The sequence below is a fragment of the Diplotaxodon limnothrissa genome, linkage group LG15 (genome assembly GCF_057381915.1).
Source record: "Diplotaxodon limnothrissa isolate DT_005_m linkage group LG15, D_limnothrissa_male_GT1.1, whole genome shotgun sequence".
Classification (NCBI taxonomy): domain Eukaryota; kingdom Metazoa; phylum Chordata; class Actinopteri; order Cichliformes; family Cichlidae; genus Diplotaxodon; species Diplotaxodon limnothrissa.
Window position 1 is genome coordinate 30,031,244 of NC_140610.1, and position 16,716 is coordinate 30,047,959.

General features: G+C 40.0%; 1 protein-coding gene across 1 annotated transcript in view; it reads left to right on the plus strand.

Annotated features, from left to right (window-relative positions):
* The window catches only part of cd2ap (CD2-associated protein), a 111,453-nt gene extending 95,033 nt beyond the window's left edge, over positions 1 to 16,420 (plus strand). Inside the window, exons 15-19 of the mRNA XM_085372761.1 lie at positions 6,489 to 6,604; positions 7,299 to 7,379; positions 9,662 to 9,840; positions 10,310 to 10,373; positions 12,676 to 16,420. Of these exons, the coding sequence (XP_085228887.1) occupies positions 6,489 to 6,604; positions 7,299 to 7,379; positions 9,662 to 9,840; positions 10,310 to 10,373; positions 12,676 to 12,717 (482 nt within the window). The 3' untranslated portion in view covers positions 12,718 to 16,420. The remainder of the gene's footprint in view (positions 1 to 6,488; positions 6,605 to 7,298; positions 7,380 to 9,661; positions 9,841 to 10,309; positions 10,374 to 12,675) is intronic.
* Positions 16,421 to 16,716: the final 296 nt, after the last annotated feature.

The following is a 16,716-nucleotide window of genomic DNA, read 5'->3' on the forward strand; positions in this document are numbered from 1 at the left end:
TACCTGACAGAATCAACCCATCACCACAACAACCTTAAACACACAAGTCTTGCCACCACATAATTTCACCTCCTCAATACACCAAAAGTCTCATTAAAAACACACAATTTGCACACAAAAATCACCCCCTTATGCTCTGTAACATACTTCAATTCAGCATAAAACATAACCCCCTTTGTCATATGGCTTCTTCTATTCCTCAATTACAAACTCAAATGTATTTTATTAAACATTCACACCATTGTATCATTCATACAAAATAGCAAGCTGTTCTTTATTGCATATGTTTGTGTTCTTAGCCAGGTTTAATCAGTGTCTATGCATTGAACTCCATGAGCTTGTCTTGTCTTTATAAGTTTAATGCATTTTCTGTTTGTGTGTGTGAATTTGCATATGTTGCTTTTGCAGTGTGTCAGACTCCTGCACAATTCTCCACTTAAGCCGTCAGTTTCTTTCCCAAATTTGCTAACCCAAATTTTAAGTTCCCACCTTATTCCTGCTCCTCAGCCAGAAGCTAGGGCCCACTTGTCAGGTTTATGGAGACATGGCGCTGTAAACAATTCAACCAGAAACTTGCCTTGGCATGTCCAGTCAAGTTAACCTACAGGTCTCTTCCGACCGCTGCACGTGGAAAATTGATCCAGATCTGTTTCGCCCCTATAGAAACACAACTGAGACATTTTCATTATTATCATATGTACTTAAACTACCCTTTTCCCTCTCTCTGGTCAGAAATCCCAACTTATGTCATGTATATACGTGTAAGCAGGTCTTCATTGCTTTTCCTATGTATTTTGTTAATGTTCAGTAAGTGTAAGCTGCTTTCTTCATTGCCTCTATATGTTATAGTCAGGTTTAATTCATGCATCTTTTCCCTGATTTCTTAATTCAAAACTATCTCACTTCTGATTCTTTCCAGAAATAATTTCACATGTAACACTTTGTCTATGTGTGTTTTCCATTCTTGTTTACCTCTTTGTTTGTGACGGTGGACATCTCTAAACCATCATGAGTTCAAGCTTCACTTTCAATCCAATTACACCCTGTATTCTCACAGTCGAACTCGTCCGGCTTCACCTCTCACCGGTCACTGTCCTCTTCTCTCAGTGTCCTTTTGTTGTCTTGAATTCCAGCAAACACAGTCTGTTTCTTCTCTGTTTCTCTTCAGTATTTTCCTTTTGGATCAAGTCCCAGCCTGGCAAAATACCACATTCAGTGCCTTTAAACAGTCATGTCACACTGTTCTTACCAGCCTGCTGTCCACCGTGCATGTTTCATCACGTGGTTTCTTCTTTTCTGTTGATCCTCTCAGTCATCTCTTTCAAGATTACTCCAAGCATGGCAAATCTGACAATCAGTGTCCAGTGCTTTACCACCGTTCATTATCCCACTGTTCAACTGCCCAGCCTGTAATTTACAGTACATGTTTCCACCTCGTGGTTCCTTACATGCTGCTGCTGGTGTCGTCAGTGTGGTTTCAGTTGCACTGTCTTTTGGCTGCTGTTAATTCTTCTCAAGTCCACGATGTTCTGTCTGTCTTCATCAGGAGATTAACTGTCCTTTGAGCCTCTTCTCAGGATGGGGACAAGTGCGAGGTCAAGCTGTAAAATTTTAAGCCAAAATCTGGCCTGTTTTCTCCCAATTATGCTACTCTAGTGGTTTTGGCGCCGTACTCAAAATTCCAGGTTGAGAGAAGTCCACCTTCATTTATCTGTACTCTGTGTTGACACACTAAAACATACAATTAATATCCTTTTCATTTCTTTTCTCAAAACCTCCATTCGCTTTATCTGCCTAGAGTTTAACTCATCTGTTTCTCTCTCTGGGTGCTCACTCGTCACCTTATATGGGCATGCAAACTTCCTGTCACCCACACCATTTCCTGTTACACACACACAGCACGCAGCTGCTCTGCTGTTTCTCCAGGCTAATCAAACTTATTTTGTATTTACAATCTACAAACCCTCTGTAATTCTACTAACTTTTGATCTAAAATGTAGCATCATTCACACAATGATTTCATAATCCTCTCACACACACACCTTTTAAATAAACTAAACTCTTATAACATCACTCATGCATCTCTTAAATTAAAAACACTTTCAAACTTTAAAACATCCTACTTTACATCACCAAAGAAATACCTCTCACACCTTTATTCATCATTCAAAACCTTCTAGTCACCGCATTCACACAAGAAATTGAAAAAATAAAACACACCAGCAACTATTGCTGGAGAGAAGTTACTACTGAAAGTAATATGTTAATCTTGAGTATACACAGTGCACTCAATATATTTATATATCTACATCCAACTTCAGTCAATTACTATACATCCCCTACGGCAACTCAAAACTTTATTTATAGTCCTCTAATAAACATAAATGGCATTTTAAACACACACTCAACAATGTTTGCAGCAGTATTTGTAAAACCAACGGTGGCTTAAACAGTTCACTGCTTACTCATTTGCATTTTCACTCACACACACACCGTCTAAAAATAGCTCCAGCATTGCCTCAGACTCCTTTCACACAGAGATCTCTTATTTTATATTACAAAGACATCTTATATTTACAACCACTGTCAGATCTGTCAGCTTTAGCGCCTACACAATTTAGACAAATTTAAAATAACCGCCCAGCGGATAAACTCCCTGAGTTTTTTGCGACCAATTAACCAGTATCAAGACTTTAACTGTTTCTGGCCTCATCTCTAAAATCCCTAACACAATTTAAAAGCGTCAACCAACCCAAACTTTGCCTGAAGCTCTATTTTTTGGCGTTTCCCAGCCAAGGCTTATGCTGAAGTATTAGGTTAAAGTTACACGCCCGAAGTCCAACTTCTCCTGTCCAAAAAAGCGCAGGTACCGTTCCAAACGGTAAGGAGACTCTAACTCCTAGCTTAATTCCAGGATGCCCTGTACCCCACAGTTAAGCCACACTGAACTATCCCTCTTCGCCGAGAGGTCAATGTCGCGCGTCCACGACAAGGAGGGAGCGTAACCTCCGGGCTCTGCGCTTCCTAGCAGACTCGAACTGCCGTTCTAGAATAATTTATAATACTTTGAAACAACAATCAACACCCAACAAAGTGTATGACTGAGGCAGATCGACCCTGATGGACAATGGGGACTCTAACCCACAAATTGACCCACAAAGGTCTGACCTAATGACCAACCGGGACTTTAACCCACAAAATGACCAAATACCCTACCAAACTACTTGAGACTCTAACTCAATTTCTTTGGGACTTCAACCCAGTATTTAAACTTTTCCTGGCAGACTCTAACTGCTTTAGCAGACTTTACTGCTTTCATTTCTTCTTAGCAGAACTCTAACTGCTTTAGCAGACTTTACTGCTTTCATTTCTTCTTAGCAGAACTCTAACTGCATCAACTCATGAGATTTTCATCAAAATCAAAACAGACATCCACCAGTAACTTCAGTGAGTAGACTTAAATTTTATCATATCCAATTTGGCACACTTTGGAAATAATTCAACAGGTAGTGCCTTACCTTTTGAATAAGCCGGCTTATGCCCACTCACTTTGACCACTGGAATTCATGTCTGCCCGTCAGACCACCTCAGAGACCACCAAATTTCTCCATCTAAACCTCCAATCCTCCCTCCTCAACCACCGGACGAGCCCCCAAATGTTAAGGTTCAAAATTGAGGAAGGAGAGTACACACCACCCGTGGTCCAGAAGGTCTTTGGTCAAACAATGATTTTAATGAACACACGTGTGGGAAGACACTCTGTACGCAGACAGCCAGTAGTCCTCGACTCAATCAAAGCATGAACAGATATTTTATAGCATCAGGGTTTGTTTACTGACGCCCCTTCATGCGTCACCAGTACATTTTATACATAGATCAGATCAACACCAGAATGACTTTTCACCTAGAAAATCATCTTCTATTTTCATGGCTTGGTACTTTCCGTTCTCTCCTCTAAATAAATCTAACTAATGTGTGTGTATGTGTTGACCTCACATGCTCTTTGTGTCACCTCTTCACCTACTGTCTGTGTCTCGTCTGCTTTCGGTTTCAGTTCTGCAAAAGGCACACTCTGCAAACCTGCAACTTCCTATCAGCCTGCAACTTAGTCTTTCTGAAAGACACACACTGTTCAACCCCTGAATGCAATATAAACTCCAGATTATATTATTAATGCAATCGTAATAATGACAATTATTTAACAATAGCAGTAAAATAATTTCCCTTCTCCACACAAGGAAAAGGTTGCTGATTCACTTTCAGCCAGAGGCGCAAACGTTCTGTGGAGTAGTAGCAGGAAGGACATCCAGCGTAAAACTGCTAGATCAAACATGCACAGCTACCCACTGTGGTGACCCCCTTGTAGCAAAGCAGCAGCTGAAAGTAGCTTTGATCTAATCAGAGGCTTTTAATCTAAAAACAATTCTTCAGGTCGTTTAGTGACTGCAGCTAAGCAGATCTGGAAACAAAAAAAAAAGAACACAACACAAACAATGATCTTACAAGCAGTTTTATCAGTAAAAGCCTGATATCCATTTTTAACTGCACGTGTATGTTAACTTGACATGAGGTTGTTTACATACAACACAATGAACTACAGGCCAGGAAGAATGGAGTTATTGCTGCATTTAAAGTGAACGGTGAAAAACAGTGAGTACTGTGTAACAGCACTTTGCACCTACTCAGCGGTAAACTGCTGGCTTGAATTGCAGCTGAGATTGAACTTTCATGTTTCATGGGTGTGCGTGACAGACTGGCTTCTGGAGACTTGTCGACTTTTAGCACCTCAGCTGTAGCAAACAGTACCCCTGAGTGAAAGCCATTCAGGTCTGCTCTATTAAATCTATTTCAGGAGTCCTTTCTCTGAGACCTTTCAGCTTCCCTCACGGTTCCTCTGTTTTAAGGTCAATATTGTGTCAAGCACCCCACGTGTTTCTCCAGGGGCCAGACAGGAGGATCAAACAGGAGTTACTTCATCATCCAAAAATATGAAAGCTGCCCCTTGTGTCAGTAGATTTAAGTGTTTAAAGAAGAAATTTTTTACTGTTTTTATTAGTGCTGTCAAAATTAATGTGTTAACGCACATTAATTTGCTATCACGGTCAACGCAATTACAATTTTTAACGCAATTAACACATCTGGAGTGTAGACTGACTCTAAATCCCTGAAATGCTTCTGTCAACGCATTTCGGGCTGTTTGTCCAAGTAGAGTTACTTTCTCACATGCGCAAATGGACAGTTGATCTGGTAGTGATGGGTAGCTGAACCAATCAACTCAGTTTGGAAGATGATAAACACACATTGGCCCTCTGATGGGAAATTTGAGTATTCCAAAAATAACAAGACAGAACAGTCGACCGACAAAGTATTATGCACATTGTGCAAGAAGGAATTTTCTTTTCACCGAAGCACTTCCAGCTTAAAATGTCACATTGACGCAAAGCATGCGTTAGTCGGGGATGCTGCTAGGACTTTGGCTAACGCGTCACCGAGCTTGCGACAAACCATTCACGGAACATCAGGGACTCAGTGAGTCTACCTCGGAATTATTGACTGACGTAATTGCCAAGTGGACTGCAACAAACTGCAGACCTATTAATATCGTTGAGAACGCGCTTTACATAGCTTTGGTTCCTCGTTTCAAGGACTTGAAGTGCCTCCCCAAGAGTAACAGAGAGAGGGTGGATAAACGTTTACAGAGTTTTTTGTTAACATGAATGTTCAAGATGTTCAGTAAACATGTTAATTGCGTATATTTTCCCTTTTTTCTCGAGTCTGTTTGCTAAAGCAAAATGAATTGTGGTTAATATAGAATAAAAATAAATTATATTTAATCGTGATTAATCAAAATTAATCCACAGTAACCCTGTGATGAATCTGATTAAACATTTTAATTGTTTGACAGCTCTTATATATATTATATAAAAGTGTATACTTACCTATTAGTATATAGGTTTTTTAAAAAGTTGTACGTCACATCAGAAAACCTTTAAAAGATTGAAGAAAACTATTCAAATTATCTGAATATAAGCATACATTATTTGTGTTTATTCTGAATTTACTTCATTATATTGCATAAATGTCAGTTACAAGCTTAAATATAAAGTCCAGGCTATTGATCAAGTATTACGATTAATCGCGATTAATTCCAGAAAATTGTGAGATTAATTAAAATTAAATTTTTTAATCTATTGACAGCACTAGTTTTTATATATTCTTTTTATATTTTAGTTGTTTGTTTACCCTTGTGCCTGTGTTTGGCTGATTTCCTGCTTCTGTGTGTGTATTAATGTTGTTAATGAGGCAGAAAATAAACCAAAAGCCAAACTGTTTGTGAGCAGTTACAGTGCATTCAAAGTGAATCAAAGGAAATTATTGAAAGTGTCAGTTCGCTTGTGGATGTTGGGTTTAATCATAGCTGAAATGTTTTGCTAAAAAATAATTCTATTATTTCTCTCGCCTCTTTCTCTCTCATCTGGCTTCAACAGATCTGATGAGTTTTGATGACTTGTCGTCTACCTCGGAGAAGCTCTCTCACCTCACGACCAACCGACCAAAGATGACTGGAAGGAGGCTGCCCACGCAGTTTGGCGGAGGACAATTGGTGAGGATGTGCTCAAGCGCTAACAATCCCCCGCTCCCTTTAAGTTGACACTGACCTTTTTTCTTTTGATTGTTATTATGAGGAGCTGTCTCTCTTACTCTCATCATTCTTACCATCTCATGTTAAAAGTTAGGCTGACGTCTGGTAATATAGTTTCTGCAAGTTGGTCTCTATATTTGTTCCTACGTATTATTTATGTGACAGAAGAAATCTCTTCTTTTCTCTGACAACTTTAGTATACAAGCCTTCACCTGATAGTTAAAGAGATTTCATGAAAACAAAGACAAATGGCTTTAGAACAGCAGTCCTTGTTTTTGCTCAAAGCTGGTGCCTTACAAAGCAAACTGCTGTAGATAGCAGGTGTTTGGCTTTTCCCACATTTGGACCACATTCTTGAATGCAACCAAATACTGTTATCATTAAATTGCCATCAAGGTCTTTATATCAGTTTATTTTGATTTCGGGTGTACATTTGTATCATAGGTTTGGCGTCTTTTCTTTTAAAAATCTAACTTCTTTATACCTGCAGACTCCTTGCAAATCCTACCATGACACTAGAGCTAATAGTGTAGCTGTTAACTGTCATTGACAGATGCAATCGTTTCAGGACTCTGCAGCTTTTCCTGTTTTCCCTGTTTTCCCTGTCACGAGCAGCACATTTTATCCCAACATGATTCCACAGTTTCCATTACAGCCCAACAAGGAAGTGAGTGTGGAGAAAACCTTTAAGATTGATGAAGAAGATGCCAAACCAAAGCTAACAGAAACCAGAAAGGTAATTTAATTTCATGTCTGTTTAGAGGAAACCTTTAGTTTAGTTACAGGTGCCCGCTTAGTGACATAACTGCCTCATGAAATGAAGCAAATAATGAATGGTCTTAGCAGATCTTTGGGTATAAACCTGTGGAAGTGATGGCAGCTGTTGCCAGCGGCGTTGCTGATGGTAGCACAGCAGTGATGGTTTGTGTTGTGTGAATCTGGTAGGAACTAAACAGTATAGCACACTGCCTGCTTATGTTGAAATCAAGTCAGCATGGTACTCCAGTCCACATTGAGGCTTCTAATGTGACATTGTGGACATTGGTCAAAAGTTGTCCGCCATATTGGATGCGATGCAACTGCTGGTTGTTAGGGAAGCAAGTCGTCGCCATCTCATTGGCAGTAGTTTGAGGTTGCTGAGTAAATCAGTTGCAGAGAAGATGCTGCACCAAAAATGAAATGAAAAGGGATTGTCTTTTTCTTTCTTTAGCTGTTTCATTTTTTAAGGCAGACTGTCTCCGTTCTTGGTTTGTGTCACACTTTTCAGTTTCCCTATACCTCAGAGAGCAGGTGGATAATGTTTATGGACAAATCAAAGACGTCTAATCAAACCACAGCTGCAACAAGATTCTAGGGTCCAAAGCAATCATAAGGAGCTTTCTATATATTTTTCCCTAGGAACTGGTGGTGACCACTCTGTAGGCTTTGGTGACTAGCCTTTTATTCACTATGTTGTCACCATGAATGTCACACATCCAAACTAGCAGATAAGCCAACATCACATGGTTAATGCTGACATGCAAAACCATAACACGGCTCTTTCAGCCTGGTACAAAAAGGTGTTTTTCGATGCATCCTATAAACCTTCATACCAAATGGACCTCTCAGTCATGTTTGTGGTATTTGGTTTCTTAGTTCATAGATGCTGCTTCACAATCAAGGTTGCAAACATTAGTTGATAACTTGGAACTCCACTCTGGTCTTGCTCCATTACTGATGCCAGTGTTGAATTAATAATCTGCACCTCTCACTGTGAGTAAGAGAATTGAATGTGTCAGGAATCCTCACAGCTTTGTGTACTTTGTTAGTGTTAGTGAAGTGATAAATGAAAACAGGCCCAGAATAAATACAGTAAAATAAATTTAATGTTTTTCACTTTTCCTGTTTGCACACAGATGTGCAGCTGGCAGTAAAGAGCTGAAGTGAATGATATTCAGTCACAGTGTATTACTATGTGTTATTATTGCTTCTAGCTTCTCAAATAAGGTCTCTGACCGAGCATGAGAGTGAAAGCAATCAAGTGCACAATCAAAAGGAAGTGGAACATCATTGTTGTTGGCCCTTTTCAGTCATGTTGGCTCACTTTGACCACAGTTTGCAGTTAGATAAAAAACTTTGGGGGGGAAAAAAACGAGTTGAAGCTGTTTGTGATTGGACCGTGGATCGGCTTGTCGTCACCAATACCCAGTCCAGCTTTTGTGGCTCAGTATCTGACCAATACCCAATGCAAGCCTCACATCAGCACATCTGGAGTACATAGCTACATACAGATTCTTTTAAGTGTAACAGTAAAAACAATGTCTTGATTGTATGGTCAGAATAAACCACCATAGTGGAAGTTGTCACACCCGTGTCAAACAAGCTGTTGCTCAGCCCCTGCTACTCCTATTTCTCACCATCACACATTTACAGTTCACATACTCCGATTATTTCCTGACACATTACCTACAGTCTGTTTGTTCATCTTGAGACTTCCATCTGTTTGGTTCCTTTCAAGTCCTCTGCTTTCAGATTTGTCTAATTAAAAGCTAAAGTTATCCCCAAGTTGGCTTTTTAGGGAAAGTTTGGCATGTCACACAATCCTTTTAGCATTACATCACTTTTTCTGAAAACGCTCACTGAATACAAGTAGCTACAAAAAACAGCACTTTGTTATTTTGCTTTAAGTCAGTGTTGTTTACCTACATGAAGACACGAAGTGCGATGGGGTGATAAAGACTGAATATCCCCCTTCACTGGAAAACACATTGTGTAAATCAGCCCCGTGTTTTTCTTCCTACACTGTAGCATTGGATTTAAATTCCTCATCTGCTCTGCTGTCACAGTGGATTTAATTTGAGAGCCTCACCATTAAATTTGCATCACAGATACTTTTCCCTGAGGGTGCAGGTATTATAATGACAAGATAAAAACATCCAATTAAATTTAGTTTTAGATTGGAGGTCAAAACAGACACACAAAAAAGAATTATTGCAGAAAATTCTTGTCTTACATTTTTCTCCTCTCATGTCTTAATAGCCTTCCACAAACACCTTATTGTCACCGTCATTCCACAAGCCTGACTTCGGAGACTTCGGAGCCTCTCTGGGCAGCAAGGCGAAGGTGGAGCATGAGGAGTCGAGCTCCCAGCTGGAGGAGCTGAGGAGCCAGATGAAGGAGCTGCAGCTCACGGTGGAACTGCTCAAGTCCCAGCAAATGTAAGGACACATGAGCCTGATAAGGTTTGAGGGCAGGACAGGAATGGAAAGCTAAAATTGTTCTTCAAGGTTCTGACCTTATAAAATAATAAAACATTATTATAAATAAAACATACATAAATATATGATTTACATCAAATTATTACGCCACTGCCAAACCCAATACCACTGAAATGGTAATGCGTACTCCTGTATCTCTGAATTAGCAATAGCTACCGTTTCTGTCGAGCTGATTTATCGCCTCAAGCATTTTCCAACCATCATTCTCTTTAAAACCATCCTGGCTTTTTATAATAAGTATTATAATATGTGTCTTTTGGATTCTGACGACATTAACTCAAAGTTCATTTGAGGCACTGAAACTGGTTCTGAGGTGTGTTTAAAGGAAGAAAGTGTTTAGATATTTATGATATTCGCTGCTAAGGTAGCCACATGCTAAGGTTGCACATCTCTGTTCGTTTATTTCCAGGAAAGAGATCACTGAGCTTCGAGGAGAGCTGGATGACGAAAGGCAAAAGCGTGTGTCCCTGCAGGTAGTATAGCTCGCAACTGAAACACAGGCTGAGCTGTCCACATTCATTAGACCCATTAGTTTAGACAAATATTGATGCTTTTTGTGCACACGTGAACAGCATCCAGCTCTGTACACTAGTGACTTTCTACTGACTCAGTAATAGAAGTTCTATGTGATCACAGCTGGGACCGTCTAAATGTAACTTATTACATCCACTAAATAATGAGTGAATACATGAATGCATGCAATAATTAGTCATTGTTCATTAATGTCAAGACCTGCTGACAGCAAAACACCAAAGCACTCCAGTCCGTCCGTCTTCATTAAACTCTTCTCATCTGCTGACATCAGTACCAATTGAATATTTTTGCTCAAAGCACATACTGCCTCAGGGTTGAAAGTGCAAAAACAGCATTGTTTCATTTCGCAGTCTATGCGTTGGCATGTGTTGAGTGTCCTTAGTTTATTACCAGCAGCAGATTATTTCCTCTTCCTTCCTGGTCAACACTCACACGTTAATGAAAATCAAAACAATAATAAAAAAAAAAAAAAAAACTGGCTGCATTTACGAGTTTTAAAGATTTCATCCCCACAGCATCATGCACACATGAAGCCTTCGGTTTTTTCCCTTTACACATGTAAAGAAATGTAACTGTTTAATAACACATTAAGCCCTTAAGGGACACACTGCACCAGCTATACACATAACGGTTACTGTCTGTCCTGAGTTGTCCCATCAGCTCATAAAAGCATGAGTGTTGTGCAATGTGTTTGCTAACTCTAAGCTCAGATTATTCAGAGTTGTGTTTATGATTCTTCTCAGCTCCAGTTTGAGCTTCAGATAATGAAAGTAAAGGAGTTTGGGATGGATCAGCATTATTTGGGCCTTTTTTTTCCTGTGCTAATGACAAAAAGCACCTACAATGGACAATGTTTATCGTTAAAACAGGGCGGTTATTCAGCGAACATGTTTAAGTTGCATCGTAGGAACTGTGGGATCCAGGGTTTTGGAGGTGAAAAGAGAACTGTAGTATAACATCTGTGGTGTTTAATCCCACATATTGTGGAATTAAACACCACAGGAATTCTGGGTTTTTCCCCGATCCTGTCAGGAATTCTGCCTTAAACAGACAGGCTCTCTGAGCATGATGTCTGTGAGAGAGACATTAGTAGAGAGGGTTTTTCTGTTAGCTGGTTTCGTTATAAATTTCAGGCTGATGTTTCACCAGGTGAGCAGCTACCTGATGGATCCTTTTTTTTCTTTCTTAAAAATCAAGTTCTGTGCAGAACGTCAAGAATGAATATTTAAATCATTCACTTAAAATTAAAGAAAGAAAACTGATGACCGAGGATACGCCTCTAGGCTAACTACACTCCCTGACTGTTGAGAACACATTCAGCGTCCATGTGCTGCTCATGTTAAACTGAGAGATTGAAGGTTGGTCCACTCTGCCCGGCCGACCTTTCTGTCTTCAACAGGGCACCAATATAAATTGCATCACAGGAGGAGGGGTCCCCCGCAGAGAGCCCCACGCAGGGTCAGACTCGCATACAGAGAAACATAACTGCAGATTAGTTTAAGCCCCCCTGCAGTTAACTTCAGCTTCCACCTCAGCTTCCTCATCCTCGTCAAAGACGTTGGCCGTGCCGCTCAGGTTTTCCTCCGGCTTGTGCTTTCATTGTCATTCAATTCTCCTAATCCCCACCAGTGGAAAAGCCCCACAGCAGGATGCCACTGTACCTCACAGAGGGATAATGACAATAACTGACTCACAAGCTCAATCTACTCTGGCAAATCGAATATGGCTGCAGCGCCTTTTCAGTGTGATATGGGGCAAAACATTATGACCAATCACTTAATTTGAAGTTATTTTGAATACCTGCACTCTGCGTGACCTCTGGAGGTCTCTGGCATCGGCTCATTCGCGGCATGTCATGTCCTGCAGAGCATGAGCCATAAAATGGGAGAAATCATTGTGAAAGTTACAAATCTGCTCTAACAGTAAGGAGTGTTCCTGGTAAACGGCTGTGGAATTGAACCAATTTGAAATCAGATGACCCTGCATATAAATCTGTGTTTTATAATTTACACTTTCTTTTGAGGATTTTTTTTTTTACTGCCTCTTTCTCCAACAGTACAAACATTGTGCTACATTTGTAGCCTTGATAACATGTTTTTGGCCTCGTTGGAGAGGTGTGCACAGTGTTGTTCCGTTGTTCCTCTCTCTGCATAGCCAAACAGCTACTTCATTGGACACAGTGTAGCTCCATGCATCCCCACCCTACACACCAACTGTAAGAAGTTTATTTTTTCTTCACAGATGGAGATCGAGAAGCTAAAGCGAACCATCCACTCGACGTGAAACTCCTTGATCTAATCAACGGCAGTCCTCGGGGTCAGCTGCTGGCCTGCCCGTCGATCAACAGGAGAGCAGGAGGGCAGCGATGTATGGATGGTCAAATGGAGGGAGAGAGGGTGGAGAAATCCACCCACCTCAAGCACAATCCTTGTTCAGTGATCTACAAAAACAAACAAACTCACTCTCCATATTTGTAAGATTTACATTTTGCACATAAGATTTTTTTCAAGCTAGGTGTAAGTTACAGATGTATATGTTCCTCTCTCTCTCTTTTCTTTCTTTTTTTTTTTTTTTAAGCTTTTGCCAATACAAAAAGAAAAAAAACCCGAGGCCTTACTTCAAACTACTGCGCTGGACTCACAACTCTGCTGCTCTGGCTCTTTTCCAATCACTCTGGCGTTCCTTGAACTCCTCAGGGATGCTCCCAGTACTACTGACTTTGTGTAAAGCAGAGGGTGCTCGTTTTCCTTGCCTAATTTCTTTTTGATTTTTATAATGCACAAAAATTTATTTTAAACAGATTTGATTATTTGAGTTTTCATCTTCAGATTAAAATGCGTTTTTCTTTCTTGCACGGCGCCTGTCAGCACAGCACCACCACATGGCTGCAGCGTGTCAGAGCAAGCTCTCGCGTTTCTTTTTTGTTGTCTTTTGATGTTTTCTAGCATTCCTACCCAGAATAACACTACTGTGCCTGTTTCAGAAAAAAAAAACAAAAAAAACAATCTATTAAATGTTTGTAATGGGATCTGGAATATTTGCAGCATGATATTGTATATCTATATTTTTAAATCTACTGACACGCTTAGTCAAATATTATATAGAGGGCCTCTTCTATGCTGGCTCTTCTATTTTTGTGAGAAAAACACAAAAAACTTAGCCAGAGTCATAAAATGCAAGAAAGGCGCGAGGAAGGAGGGACTACATTCTTCTGAAAAGGCAGCCTCATTACGATCATCTCTGCTACTCGCTTGTCTATTCATAGCTCTCTCCCATCCCTGTCATTTCTACCTCCGCCTTCCTTACTCTCATCCATCTTTGTTTCCTGCTAAATCGTCTGGTGTCTTTTTGCTCAGCCGACTACCCCCTCCCTCTTATGTTTAATCTACAACTCCACATTCCAGACACATGGGTTAAACTAACTGGAAGAACATGATGAAGCGGCGAAATTCACTCACGTCCTTTTTTTTTTCTTCCCCCTTTTAATCGTCTGATGATAAAACACTGCTGAAGAATGAGATTATCCTGGTGGAAACTGGTGCGATATGGGTCAACTAGTGTGTTTTTAGCCATGTTAGCATGGATGATGGGTATAAGTGTCATGCAGCTTGATCCGTAATGTTTCAGCAGACTTAAAGTTACATGCATACATACATCCACCAGATTTGCACTACCATGATTTGAACTAGTAGTTGGTTTGTCATGTTTGTCAGTGTATAGTTACAGCACACTGCGCTGCCACACCCTAGGCTAAATTTTGTGTTTCCACATTTCCACTTCAAATGCCTGCACAACTTGCCACAGCCATGTTTATCATGCACCAATTAGCCATAACATTAAAACCATTTTCCCAATATTGTGTCACTTCTGCCTGTGCCACCAAAGTGACACAGAAGAGCTCAGGAGGAGCTCCAGGAAAGACCTGTGGCATCTGGGAGTTGGCGGTGTTCAACGGGTTTCAGATTGGAGAAGTACTTTGAGCACCTCTCATGTGTTTGGTCTATTACAGTAATGATGCCAGAAATCCAACATTTCTTCATAACATGATGGTCAGTGTCGTTCACTTCACCCAGTAGTGGTTTCAATGCAGTGGCTGATTGCTGTATGAGGCATCAAATGAATCAGTCAATTAACTGACTGATGATTAAATTAAGCTTTATAAAGTGAGCAGGGCTGACCACTAGGATTCTACAATCTGAAAAATTACACATTAGGGGTTTTAAGATGGAGTTAAATAAAGATTAGAAGTTACTGCTTTTTACTGGACATTGAGCAAACAACTGTCGTTAAATCTCAGGCAGTTTCTATAGCTGGAAGTACTGCTACAGTTAAGAAAGGTAACTGGATTTTTCTCACTTGTCATGATGTTTAGGGGTACAGAAATGTAGAGCATGGTATCACTAACGCAGAAGGCCAAACTCAGTCAGTTCTAACTGGAAGCTGAATATATTTGTTCATAGGAGTATATTTCTGCCATAATTTGGGTCCACTTGTTCCTGCAGGGATCATTATAACAAAACATTTTTGTGGAGTTGGGAGGTGCACCATCCATAGTTTCCATGATTCACTGTATGTTTGAGTACACAAATCATCTGAAACCTTTGCACACAGTGTGAAATGGAAATTAAAAACAAAATGTAGAAGAGCGCAAAAACAGCATCAAATGTTGAAACTGAGAACCTTTTTTAAAAGCACTTTATGTCCATGAGTACTTCTTGTAGTTTTGCCTCTGTACACTATCACAGTGGATTTTAAATCAAACAATGATTTTTTTTTAACAAGAGTTTTGGATTATTTGGAATTTCTATGAAGTAAAATTTACATATACAGCTACTAGCCATGCCAGCTCCCATAAACTGTGCACTGATCAAAGAAGAAGAGGTAATGCAACCTAGTAACAAACATGGCCCTTTCTCAGCTTATTTATAATTCATTGCTGGTATCAAATTTAAAAGGAGCTTGTAATTTAAAAAAACAAAACAAAAAACAGATTTCTCAGTTTTAACATTTCATGTATTATATTGTTTCAACAGTTTGCAGCTGATTGCAAATTGGCTGGGATAAATATTGGCACCTTCAAAGATGGATGCAATGGTTCTCAGCTGGAAAAGGTGGAGGATATCCAGCTCCAGTTTGGGAATGAATGTGCCTCTGTAATGTATTCATGAATGGAGATTAATAAGTTAGTTGGGATGAGGAGCTCAATCATTTGAGAGGGTGCACTGCTCCAAGTAGAAAGGAGGCAGTTGAGGTGTTTTGAGCAGTCGGGCTGATGTCTGTCTTCATACTGCTTACGCTCTAGCTCCATTCTGTAGCCCTGACTCTCACAATGTTCAACAGCTTAACTGAGAAACTGAGAGCAGCACAGTACCAAGTGCATCCACCTCTGGCTTCACTGCAAGTTACAGGGATGTTTAAATTCTGACACTCATAAGTTTTGTTTCCAGGTTAGATGTTCCACATTGTGCTACCACAAGGACAAAAACCTGTTACTGTTGTTTGTATCTTTGTCTTAATGTTGTTGTACATATCTCACAAATGTCTTAAAAAAAACCCCATCTCTTTGTACTTTGAAGTCTTTGCCGGGCCTGATTCTGTGTGCAAATGCTCGACTGGAACTGTCCATGATTGTGTTGGAGAAGAATCTAAGCCCCACAGTGGCCACTTTGATGCTTTGTGATCTGACCTGAGTGGTCATGCACTCACACAATACATGGATTTCTGGCTTTGAACAAGTGTGGCTCTTAATGCAGTGTGGCCAGGCAATAGGCTAATGTGGGAAACAAGAGAGGGGACGTTTTAGGTGATGGCTATTTACGGAACATCTGTAATATGACTTTTGCATATTTTACATTCCAGATTTTGACACCAAGAAAATAAGAAATGTGTGCACATTTATAACATATTTTCAAGTGATTTTGTTTACAAGAGCTGTATCCTTGCATGAGCTGAGATTCTTTGCAAAAATGAATAAACATCATCTTTATTTACTGTCACAGATGCTTCCTTTTTCTTTTTTGTCTCTGCTTTTGAAATTGTATTTCACTTAAAGGTTTGCATGGACCCACAACAATCCTGAGACCTTTTCATGCTTGAGTTCTTTAAAACATTCAGGGAAATATTGAGTGGAAAATATTGACCGCTGACTGAGAGAGAGTCAGTGAGTTTTCTGAGGAAATGCAGCTCCCAGTGAACTTATCCTCAGCTGACAGATTCTGTCTATAATAGTACGTCTGCTCGTGAGTATGTGCGTTTAAATATGCAAGTGTGAACCTGGTGGGT